Below are 26,029 nucleotides of genomic sequence, written 5' to 3' on the forward strand. Positions count from 1 at the left end.
CCAATGTCTCAACACATACACTGAGACTAGATGGTGATTTTCGACCACAATTTACTCCCAACAATTTAGCTCTGTGAGAAAAACTTCCCTTCCCCAAGGACTCGGGTGTGAATGGCACTTATCTAACAAAATATTGACCATGATCAACAGAACAGAAAAAATGGAGGCTTGACTGGATGATCATCCCTACACTGGCACTCCCGAGGAACGAATCAGTGTTGTTGCTGTGTGGTACCCACACACACACACACACACACAAACACACACAAAAAAAAAAAAAAAAAAAAAAAAAAGGAAAAACATATCATAAGGGAGGAGGAGAAACACTGGCAATAAAGAAGGAGGAGGCCACCAGCAGTAAATATGGGAACAAGAACCACCTGATACAAATAATACCTATTTACAAATATGTATATCTCCTAATTTTAACCAATGTAAACTAACAGTACACCAAACCCTCACAAAACTGAAGATACCAATCCATAGAAGGATAGGGGAAAAAGAAAAGCAGAAATATGACAGAAGACCAGTAAAAGACGTCCAATCTACATGTGATACAAAAGAATTCAGTGCTGCAGGGTGAATCATTACTGTGGAAAACCCTCATTGGTTGATGATGCCCGAAACAAGAAAGCTGCCACAACCATGATTAGTGATCAGCGAGAGGTAGGGAAAGATAGTGCTATGCCATCAATTTGAATGGATATTAGAAGGTCCTAACCTACTAAATATCCAAGAGATTTCTCATTGTTTTAAGGACAAATTTGTTGAGGAAGGAAAGGGAAATAACAGGGAAATTCAAAAAGAGTTTGTACACACGGAAATTCAAAAAGGGTTTGTACACACCATGTACACATGTAGATGGTAGCTTAGTACACTTAAATGTTTTCTACACTTCTGCATCTAAGAAGGGTTTGAAGACTATATGTGAGGTAAAAAAAAAAAAAGTACGAGGTGAAATGAACAATGTCAGAAAATATACAAGTAACACTACATATGCTGGTCATGCATGGTAAAATGTGCATGTGCATTTCCACAAACATACTACTTCACTCTACCTTTTGGCATAATTTTTTCTAATTTCATTTTTGTGCAGCCGTTCATAATTTTCTATCTTCTTCTCCATCTCTAACCGATTGATGTCGTTTGTAAGATTATATACAATTTCTTCAATCTCTTCCAAGTAATTGTTCCATTCATCTGTGGTTGTGAAGTCCTCTTCATTCATGTTATACACCCTCATCACCTACAGTATGAAAAAATTTAAAATTAATATGCACTCGAGTAAGACATGCAAGTTCCTTCACAATCTCTTTCATATGCTATCAACAATATAAACCTTGTCACATCCTTCTACATTTGCTCCCTTTTAAAAGCATACTTTTGCAGTCACTTCTTTCCTTTAGTATCCCACCACATTTAATCTTGACACACTTATGTGACCATAACCCCTCTTTCTACAAACATATCCCCCTTAGGCATAATCATGTAATTATAAGATAGGGGAGACAGACGACTTCTTACGTACCCCCTGTGTCACAGAATGCAACTAAGACGAGTGGTGCTGGAAACTTTACCTTCCTGTATTTCAGTTTCTAAAAGCTGGAGCAAGGGAAAGAGCGGAGGAGTGCACATCTTCCTCAAAAACTCAGGCTGGGATGTCTGAATGTGAGTGGATGTAACCAAAATAAGAATATGGGATAGATAGGTTGTTTGAGGAAACTTGGATGTTTTAGCTCTTATTGAAACAAAGCCCAAGGATAAGGGGGAATATTAATTTCGAGAAGTCCTAGGGGTAAAGGTGGGGTTAGTGAGAGAGTGAGAGCAAAAGAAGGGGTAGCACTTCTGCTGAACATGGAGTTGTAGGAACATGTCAAAGAGTGTAAGGAAGTGAGCCCTAAACTGATGTGGGTAAAAATGAAAGTAAAGATAAATGAGAGGTGGGTGACTATTAGTGCTTATGCACCTAGCCATGAGAGAAGTAATGAAGAGAGTTGAGTGCTTTGGTAGGAGTTGTGTGAGTTTGTCTGTGGTTCTGATCTAAAAGATTGGATAATAGTAATAGGTGATTTGAATGCAAAAGTGGGTACTGTGGCAGTTGAAGGTAACTGGGGGAATGGGGTATTCAGTAAAGGGAATGGACATGGTAAGCAGTGTGTAGATTTAATGTGAAAAATGACTGGTGACTGGTTTAAATGATGTATACATGCAGTCAGAAAGACGGCAAGAAAACATGGAGTCAGAAAGATGGCAAGAAAGCATTACTAGATTATGTACAAATTGATAGATGTGCAAAAGAGACTCTTGGATGTGAATGGTCTGAGATCAGCAGCTGGAGGAATGTCTGATTATTACCTGGTCAAAGCGAGGGTGAGGCTTTCTAGAGGCTTTCAAAAAATAAAAGGGAGGGGGGCGAGAAGAGGGTGGTGAAAGTGAGCTTGGAAAAGAGGCTTGTGTGAAGATATAGCATGAGAGACTAAGAGTAGAATAACAAAGGGTTAGAGCAAAGGTAGCTAAGGGAATGGGAAGTATTTAGGGAAGCAGTGCTGATATGCTAGAGAGGTGTGTGGCATATGTAAGTTGGGACGTGGGCATGAGATAAAATAGTGAGTGGTGGGATAATGAGGTTAACTTGCTAAAGAGAAAAGTGAGGTACATAGGTATTACCTACAAGGACAGTGTGAGTTAGTGAGTGATGTAGAAGGGGAAGTAGAAGGAGGTCAAGAGGAAAGTGCAGGAGCTGAAAATGAGAGCAAACGAGAGTTGAGATTAGTGAGTACCAGCAAACTTCAGGGAAAATAGAAAGAAAAATTGAAAGGTTAATAATGGGGGGAAAAAAGAGAAATAATAGGAACAACAGTGATGGGGGCAAATGGGGAAGTGGTAAATGGAACACATGAGATGAAGAGAAGATGGAGTGAGCACTCTGAAGGATTACTGAATAAGTGTGATGATAGGGTGGCAGATGTGGGGTGTTTCGGTAGGGGAGGTACAAGATGTGAGAGTCATGGCAAGTGGTTTGGTGAAAAGAGAAGAATTTGTGAAAACCTTGTGTATGACGAGATGCAGTAAGGTGGCTGAATTTCTTATAAAAGGGGGATGACTCTGCTGTTGAGTGATTAGTTAAGATTTTCTAAGGATGTATGGATCATGGTATGGTGCCACAGCATTAACAGAGTGCCTGTACAGTACCACTTTATTTTGGCAATAATGGGTTAAAGGCGTGTGTTTGAATTACAAAGATTTGTTCAGAGTACATGGTAAGCTGTGGGGTACTGATGACTGTGAGGGTATTGGCATGCACAGAGTATCACACTGAGGATGAACACTGTTGTTTCAGGATTGGTAAAGGAGGTTTGGGGCAGGTGTTAGCTTTGAAGAATGTGGGTGAGAGTTAGAGAAAAAGAAGGGCTTAGTATGTGACATTTATGCATCTGAAACATATGAAAAGAATGATACAGGTACCTTATGGAAGGACTTACATAAATACAGTACAGGAGGAAAGCTCCTAGAAGCAGGGAAAATTTTTTGTCAAGAATGTAAGGCATGTGTGCAGGTAAGAAGAGGGAAGAATGAGTGGATCCAGGTGAAGGCTGGTTTGCAGCAGGGGTGTGTGATGTCACCATGGCTATTCAATTTGTGTAAGGATGGGGTGGTGAAGGAGGTGAATGCATGGGACTTGGAGAGAGAGGTGAGTCTGCAGTCTGTATGGGGTGAAGGGGCCTGGGAAGTAAGATAGTTGTTGTTTGCTGATGACACAGCAGTGGTGACAGATTGGAGTGAGAACCTGCAGAAGTTGGTGACCACATTTGGGAGAATGTGCGAAAGGAGGAAGTTGAGAGTATATGAGAATAAAATCAAGGTAATCAAGTTCAGGAAGGCAGGGGAATTGGCTGGTTGAGGGTGTCAGTTTGAATGGAGCAAATTTGGAAGAACTAAAGTGCATACATACCTGGGACTGGACATGACAGTGAATGGAAACATTGAAGTGGAGTGAGTGATATGATGTGTTAGGAGGTAAAGGTTCTGGGAGCATAGGGAAATGTGTGGAAAAGGTCATTTGCTTTGAGGGTAAAAATGGGTATGTTTGAAGATACAGTAGTCGCAATGACATATGCATATCAGGCATGAGCTATTGATAAAGATGTGCAGAGGTGTGGATGCCTTGGAAAAGAAATGTTAGAGGACATTATCTGGTGTGGTTTGATCAAGTTATTAATAAAAGGGTAAAAGAGAAGTGTGGTATTAAAAAAAGTGTGTTTGAGAGACCTGATGAGGGTGTACTGAAATGGTTTGGACAGATGGAGAGAATGAGTGAATAGACATTGAAAAAGAGGATATGTCAGAAATGGAAAAGACAAGGTGGGGTGGGGGGAATAACTGGAGGTAGAAAGATGAGCAAAAAAGATTTTGAGTGACAGGGGCCTGAACATGTAGGATGGTGAAATGTGTGCAAGGGATAGTGAACTGAAATGATATGGTATACAAGTAGAGATATGCTGTCAAAGGACTGAAGTATGGCATGTGAAGCAGTCAGGTTAACCAAGGAAATGTACGCAGAGCCTGGTTGTGGATGGGGAGCTGTGGTTTCAGTGCACGACACATGACAGATAGACTGGATGTGAGTGAATGCAGTCTTTTTTTATTCCCAGTGCTATCTCACTAATGCGGGAAATGGCAGATGTGAAACGTGTGATGTAAACCATGGACAGGTCTGTGGCGACTGGATGTGAATAGGAAGCAGTGGTTTTGATGCATTACACATGATAGCTAGAGACTGAGTGTGAACAAATGTGGCCTTTTTTGTCTGTTTTCCTGGTGCTACCTCGCTGAAGCAGGGGATAGCGATGCTGTTTCCTGTGGGGCGGGGTAGTGCCACAAATAGATGAAGGCAAGAAAGTATGAATACGAACATGTGTATATATGTATATGCCTGTGTGTGTGTACCTATCTGTATGTATATGTTGACATGTATATGTACGTATATGTGTGTGTATGGGCGTTTATGTATATATATAAATATATATATATATATATATATGTATGTATATATATATATATATATATATATATATATATATATATATATATATATATATATATACATACATATATATACATGTGTATGGGGGGGGGGTTGGGCCATTTCTTTCGTCTGTTTCCTTGCGCTACCTCGCAAACGCGGGACACAGCGACAAAGTATAAAAAAAAAAAAATATATATATATATATATATATATATATATATATATATATATATATATATATATATATATATATATATATATATATACTCTATTCCTTGCCCTCCTTTCACCCTCCTGCATGTTCAGGCCCTGATCACACAAAATCTTTTTCACTCCATCTTTCCGCCTCCAATTTGGTCTCCCACTTCTCCTCGTTCCCTCCACCTCCGACACATATATCCTCTTGGTCAATCTTTCCTCACTCATTCTCTCCATGTGCCCAAACCATTTCAAAACACCCTCTTCTGCTCTCTCAACCACGCTCTTTTTATTTCCACACATCTCTCTTACCCTTACATTACTTACTCGATCAAACCACCTCACACCACACATTGTCCTCAAACATCTCATTTCCAGCACATCCACCCTCCTGTGCACAACTCTATCCATAGCCCACGCCTCGCAACCATACAACATTGTTGGAACCACTATTTCTTCAAACATACCCATTTTTGCTTTCCGAGATAATGTTCTCGACTTCCACACATTCTTCAAGGCTCCCAGGATTTTCGCCCCCTCCCCCACCCTATGATTCACTTCCGCTTCCATACGCTGCCAGATCCACTCCCAGATATCAAAAACACTTTACTTCCTCCAGTTTTTCTCCATTCAAACTTACCTCCCAATTGACTTGACCCTCAACCCTACTGTACCTAATAACCTTGCTCTTATTCACATTTACTCTTAACTTTCTTCTTTCACACACTTTACCAAACTCAGTCACCAGCTTCTGCAGTTTCTCACATGAATCAGCCACCAGTGCTGTATCATCAGCGAACAACAACTGACTCACTTCCCAAGCTCTCTCATCCACAACAGTCTTCATACTTGCCCCTCTTTCCAAAACTCTTGCATTCACCTCCCTAACAACCCCATCCATAAACAAATTAAACAACCATGGAGACATCACACACCCCTGCCACAAACCTACATTCACTGAGAACCAATCACTTTCCTCTCTTCCTACATGTACACATGCCTTACATCCTCGATAAAAACTTTTCACTGCTTCTAACAACTTGCCTCCCCCACCATATATTATTAATACCTTCCACAGAGCATCTCTATCAACTCTTATCATATGCCTTCTCCAGATCCATAAATGCTACACACATATGCCTTCTCCAGATCCATAAATGCTACATGTATATATATATACATTATTTATTTTTATATATTTTGTTTTGTTGCTGTCTCCCGCATTAGCGAGGTAGCGCAAGGAAACAGACGAAAGAATGGCCTAACCCACGCACATACAAATGTATATACATACACGTCCACACATATAAATATACATACCTATACATCTCAACGTATACATATATATACACACACAGACATATACATATATACACACATGTACATAATTCATACTGTCTCCCTTTATTCATTCCCATCATATATATATATATATATATATATATATATATATATATATATATATATATATATATATATATATATACATATATATATATATATATATATATATATATATATATATATATATATATACATATATATATATATATATATATATATATATATATATATATATATATATATATATATATATATTTTTTTGCTTTGTCGCTGTTTCCCGCGTTTGCAAGGTAGCGCAAGGAAACAGACAAAAGAAATGGCCCAACCCACCCCCATACACATGTATATACATAGGTCCATACACGCAAATATACATACCTACACAGCTTTCCATGGTTTACCCCAGACGCTTCACATGCCCTGATTCAATCCACTGACAGCACGTCAACCCCGGTATACCACATCGATCCAATTCACTCTATTCCTTGCCCTCCTTTCACCCTCCTGCATGTTCAGGCCCCGATCACACAAAATCTTTTTCACTCCATCTTTCCACCTCCAATTTGGTCTCCCACATCTCCTCGTTCCCTCCACCTCCGACACATACATCCTCTTGGTCAATCTTTCCTCACTCATTCTCTCCATGTGCCCAAACCATTTCAAAACACCCTCTTCTGCTCTCTCAACCACGCTCTTTTTATTTCCACAAATCTCTCTTACCCTTACGTTACTTACTCGATCAAACCACCTCACACCACACATTGTCCTCAAACATCTCATTTCCAGCACATCCATCCTCCTGCGCACAACTCTATCCATAGCCCACGCCCCGCAACCATACAACATTGTTGGAACCACTATTCCTTCAAACATACCCATTTTTGCTTTCCGAGATAATGTTCTCGACTTCCACACATTCTTCAAGGCTCCCAGAATTTTTGCCCCCTCCCCCACCCTATGATCCACTTCCGCTTCCATGGTTCCATCCGCTGCCAGATCCACTCCCAGATATCTAAAACACTTTACTTCCTCCAGTTTTTCTCCATATATATATATATATATATATATATATGTTGTTAGAAGCAGTGAAAAGTTTTTATCGAGGATGTAAGGCATGTGTACGTGTAGGAAGAGAGGAAAGTGATTGGTTCTCAGTGAATGTAGGTTTGCGGCAGGGGTGTGTGATGTCTCCATGGTTGTTTAATTTGTTTATGGATGGGGTTGTTAGGGAGGTAAATGCAAGAGTTTTGGAAAGAGGGGCAAGTATGAAGTCTGTTGGGGATGAGAGAGCTTGGGAAGTGAGTCAGTTGTTGTTCGCTGATGATACAGCGCTGGTGGCTGATTCATGTGAGAAACTGCAGAAGCTGGTGACTGAGTTTGGTAAAGTGTGTGGAAGAAGAAAGTTAAGAGTAAATGTGAATAAGAGCAAGGTTATTAGGTACAGTAGGGTTGAGGGTCAAGTCAATTGGGAGGTAAGTTTGAATGGAGAAAAACTGGAGGAAGTGAAGTGTTTTAGATATCTGGGAGTGGATCTGGCAGCGGATGGAACCATGTAAGCGGAAGTGGATCATAGGGTGGGGGAGGGGGCGAAAATTCTGGGGGCCTTGAAGAATGTGTGGAAGTCGAGAACATTATCTCGGAAAGCAAAAATGGGTATGTTTGAAGGAATAGTGGTTCCAACATTTGGTTGCGAGGCGTGGGCTATGGATAGAGTTGTGCGCAGGAGGATGGATGTGCTGGAAATGAGATGTTTGAGGACAATGTGTGGTGCGAGGTGGTTTGATCGAGTGAGTAACTTAAGGGTAAGAGAGATGTGTGGAAATAAAAAGAGCGTGGTTGAGAGAGCAGAAGAGGGTGTTTTGAAGTGGTTTGGGCACATGGAGAGGATGACTGAGGAAAGATTGACCAAGAGGATATATGTGTCGGAGGTGGAGGGAGCAAGGAGAAGAGGGAGACCAAATTGGAGGTGGAAAGATGGAGTGAAAAAGATTTTGTGTGATCGGGGCCTGAACATGCAGGAGGGTGAAAGGAGGGCAAGGAATAGAGTGAATTGGAGCGATGTGGTATACTGGGGTTGACGTGCTGTCAGTGGATTGAATCAAGGCATGTGAAGCGTCTGGGGTAAACCATGGAAAGCTGTGTAGGTATGTATATTTGCGTGTGTGAACGTATGTATATACATGTGTATGGGGGGGGGGTTGGGCCATTTCTTTCGTCTGTTTCCTTGCGCTACCTCGCAAACGCGGGAGACAGCGACAAAGTAAAAAAAAAAAAAAAAAAAAAAAAAAAAAAAAAAATATATATATATATATATATATATATATGATAGAGTTGATAGAGATGCTCTGTGGAAGGTATTAAGAATATATGGTGTGGGAGGCAAGTTGTTAGAAGCAGTGAAAAGTTTTTATCGAGGATGTAAGGGATGTGTACGTGTAGGAAGAGAGGAAAGTGATTGGTTCTCAGTGAATGTAGGTTTGCGGCAGGGGTGTGTGATGTCTCCATGGTTGTTTAATTTGTTTATGGATGGGGTTGTAAGGGAGGTAAATGCAAGAGTCCTGGAAAGAGGGGCAAGTATGAAGTCTGTTGGGGATGAGAGAGCTTGGGAAGTGAGTCAGTTGTTGTTCGCTGATGATACAGCGCTGGTGGCTGATTCATGTGAGAAACTGCAGAAGCTGGTGACTGAGTTTGGTAAAGTGTGTGGAAGAAGAAAGTTGAGAGTAAATGTGAATAAGAGCAAGGTTATTAGGTACAGTAGGGGTGAGGGTCAAGTCAATTGGGAGGTGAGTTTGAATGGAGAAAAACTGGAGGAAGTGAAGTGTTTTAGATATCTGGGAGTGGATCTGTCAGCGGATGGAACCATGGAAGCGGAAGTGGATCATAGGGTGGGGGAGGGGGCGAAAATTGTGGGAGCCTTGAAAAATGTGTGGAAGTCGAGAACATTATCTCGGAAAGCGAAAATGGGTATGTTTGAGGGAATAGTGGTTCCAACAATGTTGTATGGTTGCGAGGCGTGGGCTATGGATAGAGATGTGCGCAGGAGGATGGATGTGCTGGAAATGAGATGTTTGAGGACAATGTGTGGTGTGAGGTGGTTTGATCGAGTAAGTAACGTAAGGGTAAGAGAGATGTGTGGAAATAAAAAGAGCGTGGTTGAGAGAGCAGAAGAGGGTGTTTTGAAATGGTTTGGGCACATGGAGAGAATGAGTGAGGAAAGATTGACCAAGAGGATATATGTGTCAGAGGTGGAGGGTACGAGGAGAAGTGGGAGACCAAATTGGAGGTGGAAAGATGGAGTGAAAAAGATTTTGAGTGATCGAGGCCTGAACATGCAGGAGGGTGAAAGGCGTGCAAGGAATAGAGTGAATTGGAACTATGTTATATACCAGGGTCGACGTGCTGTCAATGGATTGAACCAGGGCATGTGAAGCGTCTGGGGTAAACCATGGAAAGCTGTGTAGGTATGTATATTTGCGTGTGTGAACGTATGTATATACATGTGTATGGGGGGGGGGTTGGGCCATTTCTTTCGTCTGTTTCCTTGCGCTACCTCGCAAACGCGGGAGACAGCGACAAAGTATAATAAAAATAAATAAAAATATTACCACTGGGGATGGAGGAGAAAGAATACCGCCAACGTACTCCTTGCATGTCATAGAAGACGATTTAGAGGGATGGGTGTGGGTGGCAGGAAATCCTCCCTACCTGAATTATTTTCCAATAAAGAGAACAGAGCAAGGAGCCTGGTAAGGATTTTTACCTCTAAGGCACTGTCAACTGTTCTTGACGTGGCACTACTCTGCTTACGTGGGAAATGGCGAGCATGTGAATATGAGTAGATGGGCCATTCTTTGTCTGTTTCCTGGCGCTACCTCACTGACGCGAGAAACAGCAATTATGTATAATAAAAAAAAAAATGTTGATAGCGGCATAAAAGTTAACCTCAAACTTTACAAATCAAAATTCAGGCTTAGAGCTATATTGAATGTTTAACCCCAAACAAATGCTGAATAAGCCACTTCATTCCTTAAGTATGTTAAGGATTCATTCCTTAAGTATGTTAAGGATCCTTTATTTGAACAATCCTTGAAAAAGAAACGTTCTAATTTTCAAATTTCAAAGAAAAGTAACTTAATGAAGATTCAAAATTAAGTACATTTTAGAAAAAAAATCTCTCTACTGTAGGTTCTGTGAGTTTTGATAGGATACCCTTCGATGTCATGTTTACCATACCTTAACTGACTTGTACGGTATTATTCTCATCAAGAACAATTTCTGATAGAGCAAAATATGTTTGAAAATGTTTAACAAATCCTTATCTCTTCTTTGTACACTGAAACAAGTATAAGTTTTTCTAAATTTTTCTTTGATTTCAATCAAAACTTAAATGCAGTTTACAGGAATATCATAAAAGTCAAAATTATCATTGACTTGTTGCTCCTATGAGATCCGTTGATGTGACACAACTCATGAGCTTACCAGTACATGTTGCAGGCTGGGTGGAGCTGTTTGTCTTCTCTCCCAATCTCATCATGGCCCCCCCTGTAAAAAAATGAAATACGAAGCTGGCTTCAAGTTACAAGTTGTAGCATTTGCTAACTCGTCAAATAACTGTGCCTGCAGCAGGGAAACTTTGTTAGTATGAAGCTGATGCAAGACTGTAAAAAGAATGAAGGCACCCTATGGATTAAGCAAAAGTGGAAATGTGCCATGAGAAAAGGCACTAACCACTGGCCTCATCTCAAGAATCATGCATCAAAGTGGAACCTTGAAAATTGCCAGAATGGCCACATTTCTACTTGAAATGCAATACATTTTTTTTTCAAGGCAGTGTGCCAAATTATACCCAGAACCAAACAAAGACTTCATGGCAACAGCCAGGTGGTGCAAGCGCCTTACAAAAAGAAATGGTCTGGTGTTAGAAGACCAATATCTCTCAGAAATTACCGGTAGTCCTCAAAAACAGAATTACTGTATTTTATGGCATATAAGACATGCCCTCGTTTTAGAGGGACATATTCAGCATAAATCATTCAGTCCATACAAGCATTTTGGTATTCACTCTTACTATCATGAAATGAAAACCTTGAATTTAGCACGCTTATAGAACGCCTCGTAAATCTGTAACACAAAGATGTTATCCCTGCAAAATCATGGATACTGTTTACTGATCACTGTTACTTTCTAAGTTGGTAAGATCTGCATTTCTACTATGTAATAACAGCTAAGATATACATGAATTTGATTTGTATACCATTTTTATGAACACATCCCCTATGGAAAGGTGTATATGCTGTACATGATACGGAGATGATATTTCACTCATTTGCAAACTTAGGGGAAGTCTCTTCCTGTTAGTAGTAACACAACATAGAGATGACAACTGGAGTAACCTTCTGCATACAAGATGCAAGGTGACTATGGGAGACATTTTTCAAAAAAAAAAAAAAAAAAAAAAAAAAAAAGAAAAAAAAAAAAAAAAAGGGCATCTTGTATGCCAGAAAATATAGTATATTTCGTCATCAATACATCACTGGACTGAAAGCAACATGACTTTCCACTATTTCAAACTGGTAACATTTATAAAAAGTCACTGAATGTTGATAGAATCAGCTATGAATTCAAAAGGCTTAAAAATTATTCTAATGAAAAGTACAAGATATAAGAAGACAAAGTTAATAATCTGCATGGCCGACCAAGACTAAATTAAAACCGACAGTTATTTTCAAATGGAAAAAATCTTCAAAGTCAATCCCTCTAGATGTTTTTGTTCACATGCATGACAAAGAGTGGATGGATCAGAATGGAGTGAAACTGGGTACTAATAAATGCAGCTTGTTAGCGTGACATATGTTCAGATAACATCTAGCAGATTTATGTCAAGAAGCAGCTAATGTACAAAGAAATAATACAGAAATAGCAGTTTTACTATAAGTTCTAATATGTGTGCTTCAACCTTTGGTTGTGTCCCTCAATAAACCACTGAACCCCTTAATTCTTCCACATGTAAATTTATGCAAGGTGACAAGTGCCTCTATATATAAACGTACACAATGAGTTTCATGCCTCTATTTCAAGGCAACCTACCAGGCCTGGGTGGTTGTCAAGATAATTTTACCCCCTAAGTCACTCATCATTCTATGAAAGTACATTCTCATAAGTTTTCTTGAAAGAAATTTCAGAAGCTCCGATACAATTAGAAGACCAGGCAGGTGATCTTGAGTGATAATGATCTGCCTTTGGATTGCGTGAAGAGTGATTTTTCATGGATACTGACTTTATCAGCCTTGAAAATTGGCCAATATGAGGCAGAAGGTGTTTCTAGTACAAGTGGAGGCAGTGTTGCCTATGCTTGCCTGACCTTTACAACACTGTGTTGGAAGGAAATTAAGCAGCTCTTAGCTATATTTACGGTAACAAACAGTGGATGATCCTGCATTATTTGACGATGATGTGGAGAGTGACTTTATGAACATTGACTCTTCCAGCATTGGAAGATGACCAAGCTTGGGAAGCAGAATGTGTTTCTAGCAAAGTAGTGGAGTGTTGCCAGTGCTTGTCTGACTTTGGTAACAGTGCATTTAGTATGCCTGATGCTACTACAACCTTTACACATTACAAGTGAGAGTAGGGGATGACATATACACCTGAAATATCTTTTTTCTCTGTTAAATGAATATCTTTGAAACTGTAAGGTTAGTAATTTTCTAAACAGGGTTGGAAAGAAATTCTAAATGAGGAATTAAAGGGTAATTGATTTAAGTTTATGATGAATGAAGTGGATTGCATGTGGAAAAAAGTTTCAATAAGGATAGAAACACGAGTGTTGCCAAACTAGTTGCATCTGTGTTATTTTTTGAGCAAAGCATGTGATACTATTAGGTGTAGTAACTGTCATTAAATCATGCAAAAACTGAAGAGTAACAAACTGTATGGAGGCAGAGGAAGATGATTTGTTGTGGTAGGATACTGATGATGATGCCAATAGTTCTATGACTGTGATTTAAAGTAGAATCTTACACTGATTTCATAACCAACATATCTCAGGATGTCACTGATAAACACTGAGTCTGATGTCAAAGGTATGAAGAACTCCAAATCACTGAAACATTATGACTGCTTCCAACTTTATACAAAGTCAATAAAATATAAACTATTTTGTTGAGGGATTTACATTTTAGTCCGAACTACATATAATCTACTGGTATCAAACAGACATAAAAAATTTTTCAGGGGATTTACGTTTTCTAGTTCAAAGTGTATATAAACAACCAGCATTAATAAAATGCAAGCATAGAAACAGTCACTGGCGACCACCTACACCAAAGGATCATTCTTTTTTATCAGCTGTGATGTCAGTGACCTGGAAATTTAAGTTCACATATTATTCATGTGTAAAGGTCAACAGAGTCGTAGAGTACTGAAGGGAGAGAATTGTCGGAAGAATGTGTGGAATGGTGTATACAAGGGAAGCATGTGGGGATAGGAATAAGTGGAGACTCTTTTGCCGTTGCTACCTTCTTAATGGGAGTTCCTGGAGGGAACGAGATCAGAGATATAGAGTGATAGATAAGGTAGTCAACCTATAGTTATTTTGGGCTTTTCGGATATCAACTTATACCCTGTGATATACAGTATGTAAGTAAACGTCTGCTATTCCCTGCATTAGTGAGACAGTGCCAGGAACAGATGAATGGCCTCATTCGCTCACATCCAATCTCTTGCTGTAATGTGTAATGCACCAAAATCACAGCCTCCTGATGACTTCATATATCCTGATTCAGTTCACTGACAATATTTTGCACTCTGTATACCAAATCATTCCAATTCACTCTATCCCATGCACAGCTTACACCCTCCTGCATGTTCAGGCCCTGAGCACTCAAAACCTTATTCATTCCATCTCCAATTCAGTTTCCACCCTCTCCTTGTCCCTCAACTTTTGATACATATATCCTCTGACACACATACACACACACACACTATATGTATATATATATATTATATATATATATATAATCATCACAAATACATAAAGTTTTAATGATAAATCATAAACCATACATCAAAATAATCTATTTATCAAAGTGGTAACCACCACAATGATGCCAATCATTGCAAGATTAAAAACTTAGTGAAATAATCAACAAAAAGACATGTAAATCAGATAAAATAATAAAAGTCACAACATGAGTGCTAAAAAGAACATGACAATAAAATATGCAAATTCTAATATTATTATATAACCCAATGACCCATTTTCCCAAAGCACCTGCAACTCAAAAGCTGTGCTACCATCAACAGCAATGAAAGGATGGACTCCTGTGGAGTGAAAAGTACTTCGATGATACAGCCTCACGGAATGTGACATCACTCGCCTTACAGCATAACCCACAACTGCTAGCACAAACAAAACTTATCTAAAAGGAATAAAACTACACATTCATTTTCTAGGAATGTATTCTCCATTCACACCAGAAGCCTGTTAATCCAAAGAACATTTGAAAATACAGTAGATACAAAAACAAAACAAGTAAAACTGTGAAATGTTCGACCTCAATCTTGGCCCACCAGCGAGACGTGTCCATAATCCAAAAAAATCTATAATTTCAACACTGCCCAATCCAAAGGAACTTGGACTGAAGATCTACCTACATGTTAAACATTGTTCCAAGTTTTTCTATTCATACAACATACAAAGTTCTTGTATTCCTTGTAACATTAAAAAAACACCAGTTTCTAATTAAATCTCAAGCATTTAATCCCATCACTGTCAGCATTAAATACTGACTAATGAAGTAATAAAATGGTATGTTTTGGTCGGAAAATACAGGAGGAGGGTTTTGACAGTTACTTTCATCAAAAACCTAAGAAATAATTCTCATAAATTTGAATGTGGGATATAACCTTGCAACATCATTCCTGAAATTCTAAAAGTAACTTACAGGTGTCAGAGCATATTCACTGAAAAAACCTACGTACCTTTCTCCGTATTTCAATTTCTTTCTCTACTATGGGATCTTCAAACACCTGGACACGAAATTTGCTTCTTTTAAGGACAATTTCACACTCAGGGCACTGGGCTGACTCTATAAGAAAGAAAATTTTTCATTATATGTTTGTGATTCATGGAGAAAATGTAAGCTTTGAAAACTGCAAAACCTCTTCACTCCAAGAAAGAGTCTGCAAGCAAAAAAAGATTTTCCAGGATAAATTCACACTTGAACAGGATATATTAGTAGGGTAGATGAAATCTGGTTCAGTTTAATGCCTGCATGATCCAAAAATTCCTTACAACTTGACTCTCTGACAGTTCTGTAATTTCACCTCCTAACTCAATCAACATACTTGATGTTACCGTAATATCCATTCTATCTTGGAAACCTAACTTTAAGCAAATAGCTATGTCCACCTCTAACAATTGGGAATCCTGTTTAGATGTCGATTTTTTTTCTGAACACTTGCCCCATCTATACAAAGAACTGATCTGTCATCCTATGGATTACCGCTCTCACATCTGGGATGGCTCTAGCTCAGCATCCTTACTTGACAATGTTGAGTTGAAAGCAGTCCGACTTATAAACTCCCCTAGGTTAACTTCAAAACTTGACCTGCTTGCCTTAACATTGCAATATTGGCTCACTTTCCCTCTTCTTTAGGTATTACTTTGGTTCTGAGAGCTGGCTGCTTGTGCATGCCCAAGCAATATTCAGCAAGCTGTTGCATCATATGATTACTGTGTGGCTGTTGGCACCTCAAAGGTGGGCCACTTTGATAACTGTCTACTTCATACACCTTGAAGCTTACAACCTCTCTACCCTTTCTTGTCTTTCCCAATGACTATGACCTGGCACACTATAAAAAAGTTTTTTCACTTACTCCAAAATTAATAAATACTTTCCCTTGTTTTTTCTTTGTCTACATCATTAACCTCTCTATATTTCAATATTCCAAACTAGTATTTCTACCTAATGTTCCTACCTACAACTTCACCTAATGTTTCTAATACACTTGTCTAATGTTCCTACCCACTACTATCTATTGCTCCAACTTTTTTGCCAAAAGGCAGAGCTAGTGAATAGCACTCTGCAGGAAAAATCTAGAGTTATGAAGAACAAGTGGTGTAAGATAAGTGTTGTCAGATAAGAAGTAAGAGGAGGAGAGACTGTATGTGTGTGGACAGAAAGCCAGCAGCCCACGTGTGGATGAGGCAGAAAGAAAAATCAGCTACCAGGATCAGAGGAATGTAACTTGACAACCACTTACGCACTACCTCACTACACAGCCGTCACGAACCCTCCTGAAACCCAGGCAGGTGGTACTGGTAATATACCTCTCTGGTCAGTGGGTGCCTACAAACTGCTACAAGTAGTTTCTTTATCTGGAGGGAAAAGGTTCCTCAAACTTCAAAACCTACATTTCTCTACTTTGCAGTGTATGCTGCAAGCATTCTAGCATATGCATATGAAGGAGGAGGTTTTGAGAAAAACTTTTGGGGAAAAAGATATAAAAATATAGTGATTTGGAGACACACCGCAACCTCTCTCTCTTCTTGGGGTAATCCCTAGCCACACTGGGTATATCTACAACATCTGCACTGAAGTATCATCCGAAAAAGAAACGAGACAAGTACATATCAAAGGCCTTTTCTTTCATATTTCCTCTGATGAAAGCTTTCTGAGGAATGCTAGGGTAAAGACCACCATTCTCACATCACTGGCCTAAGTTAAACCAATAAAACGAGTTCCATAATCAACAAAGAAATACTCCTCACCACTGGAGATTTTAAGGTTCCAGGATATACAAATAAATGATTCCCTTGATAATCTTTGGAAAAGTCCTTGAAGTCTCTGAGATATTCAACTGGGCATAAAACATGATGCTCTCTTGATAAAGTCTTCCAAAGTTTGATAACAATAAGGCTTTTTTCAATCTAATAGTTTCATTCTTAGTCAAATACCCAGAACCTGGGTTTTTCTTGACACCTAAGAGGTTGCCATCAAAGAGAAGATTCTTGTGTGTGAATATAATGTGCAATTTTCACACTCTTTCCCATAGTACACTGCTATTTGAGGAGCTAATATGCAAGAAAAACTATTAAAGAATAAAAGGCTTAAGACTTTTGAAATCTGTCACATGGCCTACAGTGGAAAAGCAGCTGCCCTCAGTAACAAAGGTCAGAGAAGTTTATCCCTCACAAGGCCTGTCAGAGTAATACCAAAACCCAAAGATAAGGATTCTTGAAGGGAACCCACATGAGGAGCACTAGCGTTAACAGCCTTATCCTTGTTTTGAAAACTACTGTGAGGAAGTCCAAACATAAGGCTTCTGTAATTTCTAAGACATCAAGTCCTTCAAGGAAGAACTGAAAGGCTTTCCAGATGGACTGGTACTATCTTTAACTAGACTAGATATTATGTGAAAAGTTATTCAGAAGCAGTCTTGATATGAAATGGAGTCTGCTAAGATAATCATGAGCAAAAGACAATTGCATCAACTATAGATACTAAGATCGTGGCCAAGCTAGAAAGGAAATCAATTCATGTGGCAAGAATCACACTGATCAATAACCATAAGGAGCAAACAATGGAAAAACATAGGATAGATCAAACATGAGAATACATACATTTAAGCATACTGTACAAATATTAATACTTACACATTCACATACAATAAAAAAATCAGAATCAAATCAAATCAAATCACAGAGAAACACTGGGTCAGGGAAACACAGCTACCTCTATGATGATATAAAAATCACGTAACTAACCTAGTCTCAGTCATAAACAAAATATAATACCATGAGACTTGATGAAAGGAGTTACTTAACTGGATAACACTAATATATATGAATCAAAATCTCTCATAACCACAATATAATGTAGAATTTCATTAATACACTGGGTAAAGGTGCAGTATTACTAAAGCTGCTTAAATGACTTACAAACCCATTTCATTTTTTCAAATTTTCCAAATCTCATCCATCGAGAGGAGACAACTTTTCTCTCCTAGCCAAAAATGGTTATTCTTCCTAATTTGAAAGGGTTTTCAAGATAAAAGAATGTATGAGTAATGGCAGAGCTAAGTTGTATGATGAATGGTACTTGAGAAGAGATTCTATATATGACTCCCTCTTGTAAATCAGAAAAAAATATAAAAAAGTAGTTATATACAATTATCTCCAAATCAAAGAGCATAAAACTCAAGTTCTCACCTTTTATGAAGTACATTCGAACACATGCATCACACAAGGGATGGCCACAAACGTTGACCATTAGTTTCATCTGAGGATTACGATATTTAGTCCCTCGGCATACTGGACACTGGATTTCATAAGATGCATCGTAATAGTCCCCCATCTTGCCACCTGAAAAAAATGTCTAGTGTGAATTCTTCCTTCTTGCTTATAAAATGCATCAAGTATAAAGGAAGGTCTGGCATAATCATCTTAACTCATCGACTAGGCTTCAGTTTTTCAGTATATTCAGAGGAAATGCAAATGAGTACACTTTTTCTCTTTATACCATGCAGCACTACCACTCTCTGTCTGTTTCATATTCTCAAACTCAACATGATATGCTATGTTCCTATTCATCAAACTATTATTGCTTCCTGAAGTCCTACATTTCTCTTTTCTATTTTTTTTTCTTACTTTTTTCCTGTCCATTGTATAGAGTTGAAAAAGCATCCCTTATTCTTTTTATGTAATTACTGCCTTCTTACAGCATGCAAATAGCACACACTATTTCACTAATTTGACAGCCAAATCTATATGCAGAGTCCATCAAAAAATGGCTACTGTGTTAATGTAGAGTTTTATGACACTTTATGATAAGGAGATGATTAGAGATTAATATACATTTAGTGGGAATCCACACAGATGGCAAAGCAATACATTCCAACAAAGCTATTCCACTGCTGAATTAAAGTTTGTCATTACTATTTGGTGAGGATCCTGACAAAGATGTCAAAGAGGTACAATCCAGTTAGGACTTCCCACTGCTAAACTGTCACAACTATGTAAGCAAAATTTACAACTAAATCTTAATTAGAACTGAATGAAAATAGGTCTTTTTAAAGTGTAAAATGTAGGTTTTGAAAATGAGGAACCTTTTCTTTCCTCAGCCTGGGCCCAGCCCCCTAGCCCAGAGTGTGGGGGTGAAGACCCCTGAACACTCTACAAGGTATCCATGAGGAGGTATCTCTGATTTATATTGGCATACAGCTCGACACTATCTTAGAGAAGCCTTCCATGAGTTCATGACAACATAGCAATCTTAAAATGAGTAGTTTCATTCACTGCCAAAAATCTACAGTTGGAGTTTATCTAATCCATAAAAGATTCCCATCAAAGAAAAAATTTCTATGTCTGGACACAGCATGTAATTCACGAACTCTCCTCACAGAGCCCAAGGATATAAGGGAGAATTTTCATGAGAAGATATGAAGGAACTAAACTGCAAGAAAAATTATAGACTGGAAAAAGTATGAGACTTCCAAAAGCTTCCTCCTGGGATGCTGTGGAGAAGAAACCAGTATCCTCATAAAGAGAGATCATAAACATCACATATATTTATTTATTCATTTTGCTTTGTCGCTGTCTCCCGCGTTAGCGAGGTAGCGCAAGGAAACAGATGAAAGAATGGCCCAACCCACCCACATATACATGTATATACATACACGTCCACACACGCAAATATACATACCTATACATCTCAATGTACACATATATATACACACACAGACATATACATATATACACATGTACATAATTCATACTGTCTGCCTTTATTCATTCCTATCGCCACCTCGCCACACATGGAATAACAACCCCCTCCCCCCTCATGTGTGCGAGGTAGCGCTAGGAAAAGACAACAAAGGCCACATTCGTTCACACTCAGTCTCTAGCTGTCATGTAATAATGCACCGAAACCACAGCTCCCTTTCCACATCCAGGCCCCACACAACTTTCCATGGTTTACCCCAGACGCTTCACATGCCCTGGTTCAATCCATTGACAGCACGTCAACCCCGGTATACCACATTGTTCCAATTCACTCTATTCCTTGCACGCCTTTCACCCTCCCGCATGTTCAGGCCCCAATCACTCAAAGTCTTTTTCACTCCATCTTTCCACCTCCAATTTGGTCTCCCACTTCTCCTCGTTCCCTCCACCTCTGACACGTATATCCTCTTGGTCAATCTTTCCTCACTCATTCTCTCCATGTGACCAAACCACTTCAAAACACCCTCTTCTGCTCTCTCAACCACACTCTTTTTATTTCCACACATCTCTCTTACCCTTACATTACTTACTCGATTAAACCACCTCACACCACATATTGTCCTCAAACATCTCATTTCCAGCACATCCACTCTCCTGCGCACAACTCTATCCATAGCCCGCGCCTCGCAACCATACAACATTATTGGAACCACTATTCCTTAAAACGTACCCATTTTTGCTTTCCGAGATAATGTTCTCGACTTCCAAACATTCTTCAAGGCTCCCAGAATTTTCGCCCCCTCCCCCACCCTATGATTCACTTCTGCTTCCATGGTTCCATCCGCTGCTAGATCCACTCCCAGATATCTAAAACACTTTACTTTCTCCAGTTTTTCTCCATTCAAACTTACCTCCCAATTGACTTGACCCTCAATCCTACTGTACCTCAACCTTGCTCTTACTCACATTTACTCTTAACTTTCTTCTTTCACAAACCTTACCAAACTCAGTCACCAGCTTCTGCAGTTTCTCACATGAATCAGCCACCAGCGCTGTGTCATCAGCGAACAACAACTGACTCACTTCCCAAGCTCTCTCATCCACAACAGACTGCATACTTGCCCCTCTTTCCAAAACTCTTGCATTCACCTCCCTAACAACCCCATCCATAAACAAATTAAACAACCATGGAGACATCACACACCCCTGCCGCAAACCTACATTCACTGAGAACCAATCACTTTCCTCTCTTCCTACACATACACATGCCTTATATCCTCGATAAAAACTTTTCACTGCTTCTAACAACTAGCCTCCCACACCATATATTCTTAATACCTTCCACAAAGCATCTCTATCAACTCTATCATATGCCTTCTCCAGATCCATAAATGCTACATACAAATCCATTTGCTTTTCTAAGTATTTCTCACATACATTCTTCAAAGCAAACACCTGATCCACACATCCTTTACCACTTCTGAAACCACACTGCTCTTCCCCAATCTGATGCTCTGTACATGCCTTCACCCTCTCAATCAATACCCTCCCATATAATTTACCAGGAATACTCAACAAACTTATACCTCTGTAATTTGAGCACCCACTCTTATCCCCTTTGCCTTTGTACAATGGCACTATGCAAGCATTCCGCCAATCCTCAGGCACCTCACCATAAATCATACATACATTAAATAACCTTACCAACCAGTCAACAATACAGTCACCCCCTTTTTTAATAAATTCCACTGCAATACCATCCAAACCTGCTGCCTTGCTGGCTTTCATCTTCCGTAAAGCTTTTACTACCTCTTCTCTGTTTACCAAATCATTTTCCTTAACCCTCTCACTTTGCACACCACCTTGACCAAAACACCCTATATCTGCCACTCTATCATCAAACACATTCAACAAACCTTCAAAATACTCACATCACCACTACTTGTAATCACCTCCCCATTAGTGCCCTTCACTGAAGTTCCCATTTGCTCCCTTGTCTTACGCACTTTACTTACCTCCTTCCAAAATATCTTTTTATTCTCCCTAAAATTTAATGATACTCTCTCACCCCAACTCTCATTTGCCCTCTTTTTCACCTCTTGCACCTTTCTCTTGACCTCTTGCCTCTTTTATACATCTCCCACTCATTTGCATTTTTTCCCTGCAAAAATTGTCCAAATGCCTCTCTCTTCCCTTTCACTAGTAATCTTACTTCTTCATCACACCACTCATTACCTTTCTAATCAACCCACCTCCCACACTTCTCATGCCACGAGCATCTTTTGCGCAAGCCATCACTGCTTCCCTAAATACATCCCATTCCTCCCCCACTCCCCTTACTTCCCCTTACATCACATAATCATCAAAATTCAGAAAATGGAGTACCTGAAGGGCACTCTCATGAGTAGCAATAGTGTTACTATCCTAACTCATGCCAAGAAAAAAGTTAGAGAAGAAATCCAAACATGAGGCTTCAGTCACATCTGAGATGTTAAATTCTTCAAAAAAGGATTGCAAGGCTTTCCAGACCAATGAGCAGAAGGATGAATGCCTTGTAAAAGTCCTGTTATGCATTCTGTGAACCTCTGCCTGAAGAAGTGTTTGGAAAACTCCATACTTGTAAATTCCAGAGGAACCTAATGTATTAACCAAAGAATATGGCATAAATGAAGAAATTTACTCTCTGACATAAAATATGCTAACAGTGGTGGCTATAAATATCAAGGAAAATGTGGGATTAATTAATGCAAAAGTTTGTGAAACGTTTGCAAAAACTCAATACCCCATCTAACCATCCTACCACTAGGATTTATCTTCTGGCTCAATATTCTAATAGAAATGTACCAGTCTAATCCATGACTGAACATTACACAAGTGCCAATAATGTCAATTAACAGATGAAATACCAAGTGGCCACACATGTCATGACCTAGCCTTGCAATAAGTGCCTACTCTATGTGATCCCAAACAACAGATTAATTCAATGCTGTTATACTATATTTCTACACTAAATCTTGATACTAGGTTGAGTTGATGAGGATTTTAAAGGTTCTTCTTAATTTCTTTATATGTATCATACACACAAATTAATCAATTAGCCCACTTCCTCAGCATATATATATATTACTCACTACTTTTACCATATTTGATACTGTTCAATATGATGCAACGCTCCAAACCATTCTCGGCAAAATCATGCAGAACAAAATCTCTTATCCAAAATAAGTTTCATTGTACAAGTAAACTTATAAATCACCTGGTAAATTATCATTTTAACCATGCAATGAAATCAGCTTTGAATACCAAATGACTTTGTTTTGTTATGCTAGTGTAGGACTTACAGAATAGTGAAAACTGTTGGTTTTGATCTAGAGCATTTCATTTAATTCTATGATATTAAGGAAGAGTTATGTACATCACACAACACACAGGGTTAATCAATGTAAATTAAACTTTTTGTAAAGAATCAAAAGAACATGAAAACTTCATCTGACTTTGCCTTAGACTTTAGAGGTAGAGGGGGATATTTTTTCATACTTGTTTGCCACTTCCTGCATTAGTGAAATAACATCAAGAACAGGGGAAAAACAACTTCATTTGATCGCATCCACTCTTTAGCTATGGCGTATAATGTACCAAAATCAAAACAGAAATATAACAACATTAATTTGGTTTGCTGCTAGAGATTGCATAAAAGGCCAACTGGTCTATCAGCAGTTAACACAGCATTCCATGATTTAATCAAATCATGGAATGTTACGATAAATAACAACTGTTAAAGAGGTTGGTTCATGTTTGTAACTTGCAAATGTTTCACTTACCTATAAAATGATCAGCCTCACACTTTCCAATATTCTTAAACCTACACATTACCAACTTATCTAATATCACAAAACAGACCACAGTTAATGCTCCATAACACTTTATGTCTTATTCTACTAATAAAACAATAAGTTTGCACTACTGAGCAAAATTACCCTGCATCCAAGGTCAGGTATGAGGTATGATTACACTGATAATTTACCAATTAGTTACTGTTTTCAGTCAGTTTACCTTTCTTTTCATATCTCTTGGTTTTCAACATGCTTTCTAAAAGGAAAGGACTGAATAAATAGAGTTTTAGTTAAATCTTGTGGCAACAATAAAAATTTCAGGAAATGAGCCCATCTAAATTCAATCACCATCTTGTCTGTAAAACCAAGTAAAGTTCCAGTTCAGGGGCACAGCAGAAATGACAACACGGAAGACATGAGTAGCATTAGTTTATATCCTTTGATATAAAAAAATGTTCTTTTGTGGGGAGGGCTACGATAAACATGGAAAACATCAGGAAAACTTTCAAGAAATCACCAAAACCAATAAAAACAGAACCCAACTTCCCCTGTAAGTCTAAATCTACCTTATTTTTGATGTTTTCTGAAACTTGAAATGTTGTAATCTGCTTTGTTCGGAGACTTTGCTAAGTGTGCTGAGATTCTAATTTCTACAAGTGATCAATATGGCAGAGGGAAGATGTTTCAGGTATGTTTCAACTACAAGACTGAAAATGAAGGCAAACCTTTGTGCAGTTGGGTAAGGTTTACCTAGATTCTCTTGATTTCTAGTACTTTCACATACTTCTGCCTTACCTATTCCTGATATAACAATACTCACCGTCATTTGTTCATTGTTCGTAAGATAAAAATAAACATAATGCCTCCCCAACCAAAATCACTTCTACTTTATTCTAAATCCAAGAATCATTACAGAGTGCTCTTAAACTAGAGCTGTATATCGTATTACACACAAAATAAGAAGTTGGGTTGACTTTGGGTTAGGCTATTTTTGATTGAATAATCAAGAACTTAACCTTACTTAACTTTATCATGAGCTCACTTATGGTCTTATTTCTCTAATAGAAGCTTAGTGACGCTTATATACTGAATGCGTTTATTTAAAAGATTAACCCAAAATCACACACCTATGTAAATTCAGGATAACAATGAATCAAACCCATTGCTACCTTAAGCTGGTGACTCGTCACTAATCCAGGAATAAATTTTGAAACCTTAATGGCTTTCTGAACCGGAGATCCTAAAAATAAGTTTCCTGCTAACCTGAAAATACGTCGAAGATGAAATTCTAATGAAAAACCATCTGTCAGTAAAAGTGCCAAAAGAACTACTTCAAACTTGTCTACCTGAACTCTGAAAGAAAATTGTAAATTATTTTTTCTCTATCGGGAGTTTGTTAGTACACCTGCCCTCTACCTCATGTCACTAGGAAATGAAGATATGTTCTCACACTTACTATGCACTGTCACTGTACACGAAGCACATATATATCAATGTATATCTCGAATTATATATCCAGATGCATGGATGAAGCGAGGTGAGCGTTGTTTTCGTTTCACTTCACGAAGGCTACATGCGTATAATTTTGTCATTTTATCAACTTTTAAAATATATTGATACAGTGGTAAAATATATCAAAATAACACTAAAAGAAATATTGAAATATCTTTAAAGCCTTTTTAAGCATATATGTGCTACTTTCTATATACATAGTAAGTATATACTTGACGTCCCTGCGTTGTGTCAACCTGCTTGGTTCGGGTTTGTGACTTCATTTTGTGAAATTTTACACCACAAAGTATGCATGAATGTAAGGATTGGATCCACCTCATGAAAATGGGAGTAGGGTTGATGATGAAAGACAGACATATAGGTACGTTTAGCACAGACTAACATTATTCA

General features: G+C 38.6%; 1 protein-coding gene across 1 annotated transcript in view; it reads right to left on the reverse strand.

Annotated features, from left to right (window-relative positions):
* Positions 1-25,707, reverse strand: part of Mat1 (CDK-activating kinase assembly factor) — a 42,189-nt gene extending 16,482 nt beyond the window's left edge. Inside the window, exons 1-4 of the mRNA XM_071670414.1 lie at positions 25,584-25,707; positions 18,783-18,935; positions 15,551-15,657; positions 1,059-1,246 (exon numbers count right to left, since the gene is read on the reverse strand). Coding sequence (XP_071526515.1) covers positions 1,059-1,246; positions 15,551-15,657; positions 18,783-18,927 — 440 coding nt within the window. The 5' untranslated portion in view covers positions 18,928-18,935; positions 25,584-25,707. The remainder of the gene's footprint in view (positions 1-1,058; positions 1,247-15,550; positions 15,658-18,782; positions 18,936-25,583) is intronic.
* Between the last annotated feature and the right edge of the window lie 322 nt (positions 25,708-26,029).

Source organism: Panulirus ornatus, chromosome 15 (genome assembly GCF_036320965.1).
Source record: "Panulirus ornatus isolate Po-2019 chromosome 15, ASM3632096v1, whole genome shotgun sequence".
NCBI lineage: Eukaryota > Metazoa > Arthropoda > Malacostraca > Decapoda > Palinuridae > Panulirus > Panulirus ornatus.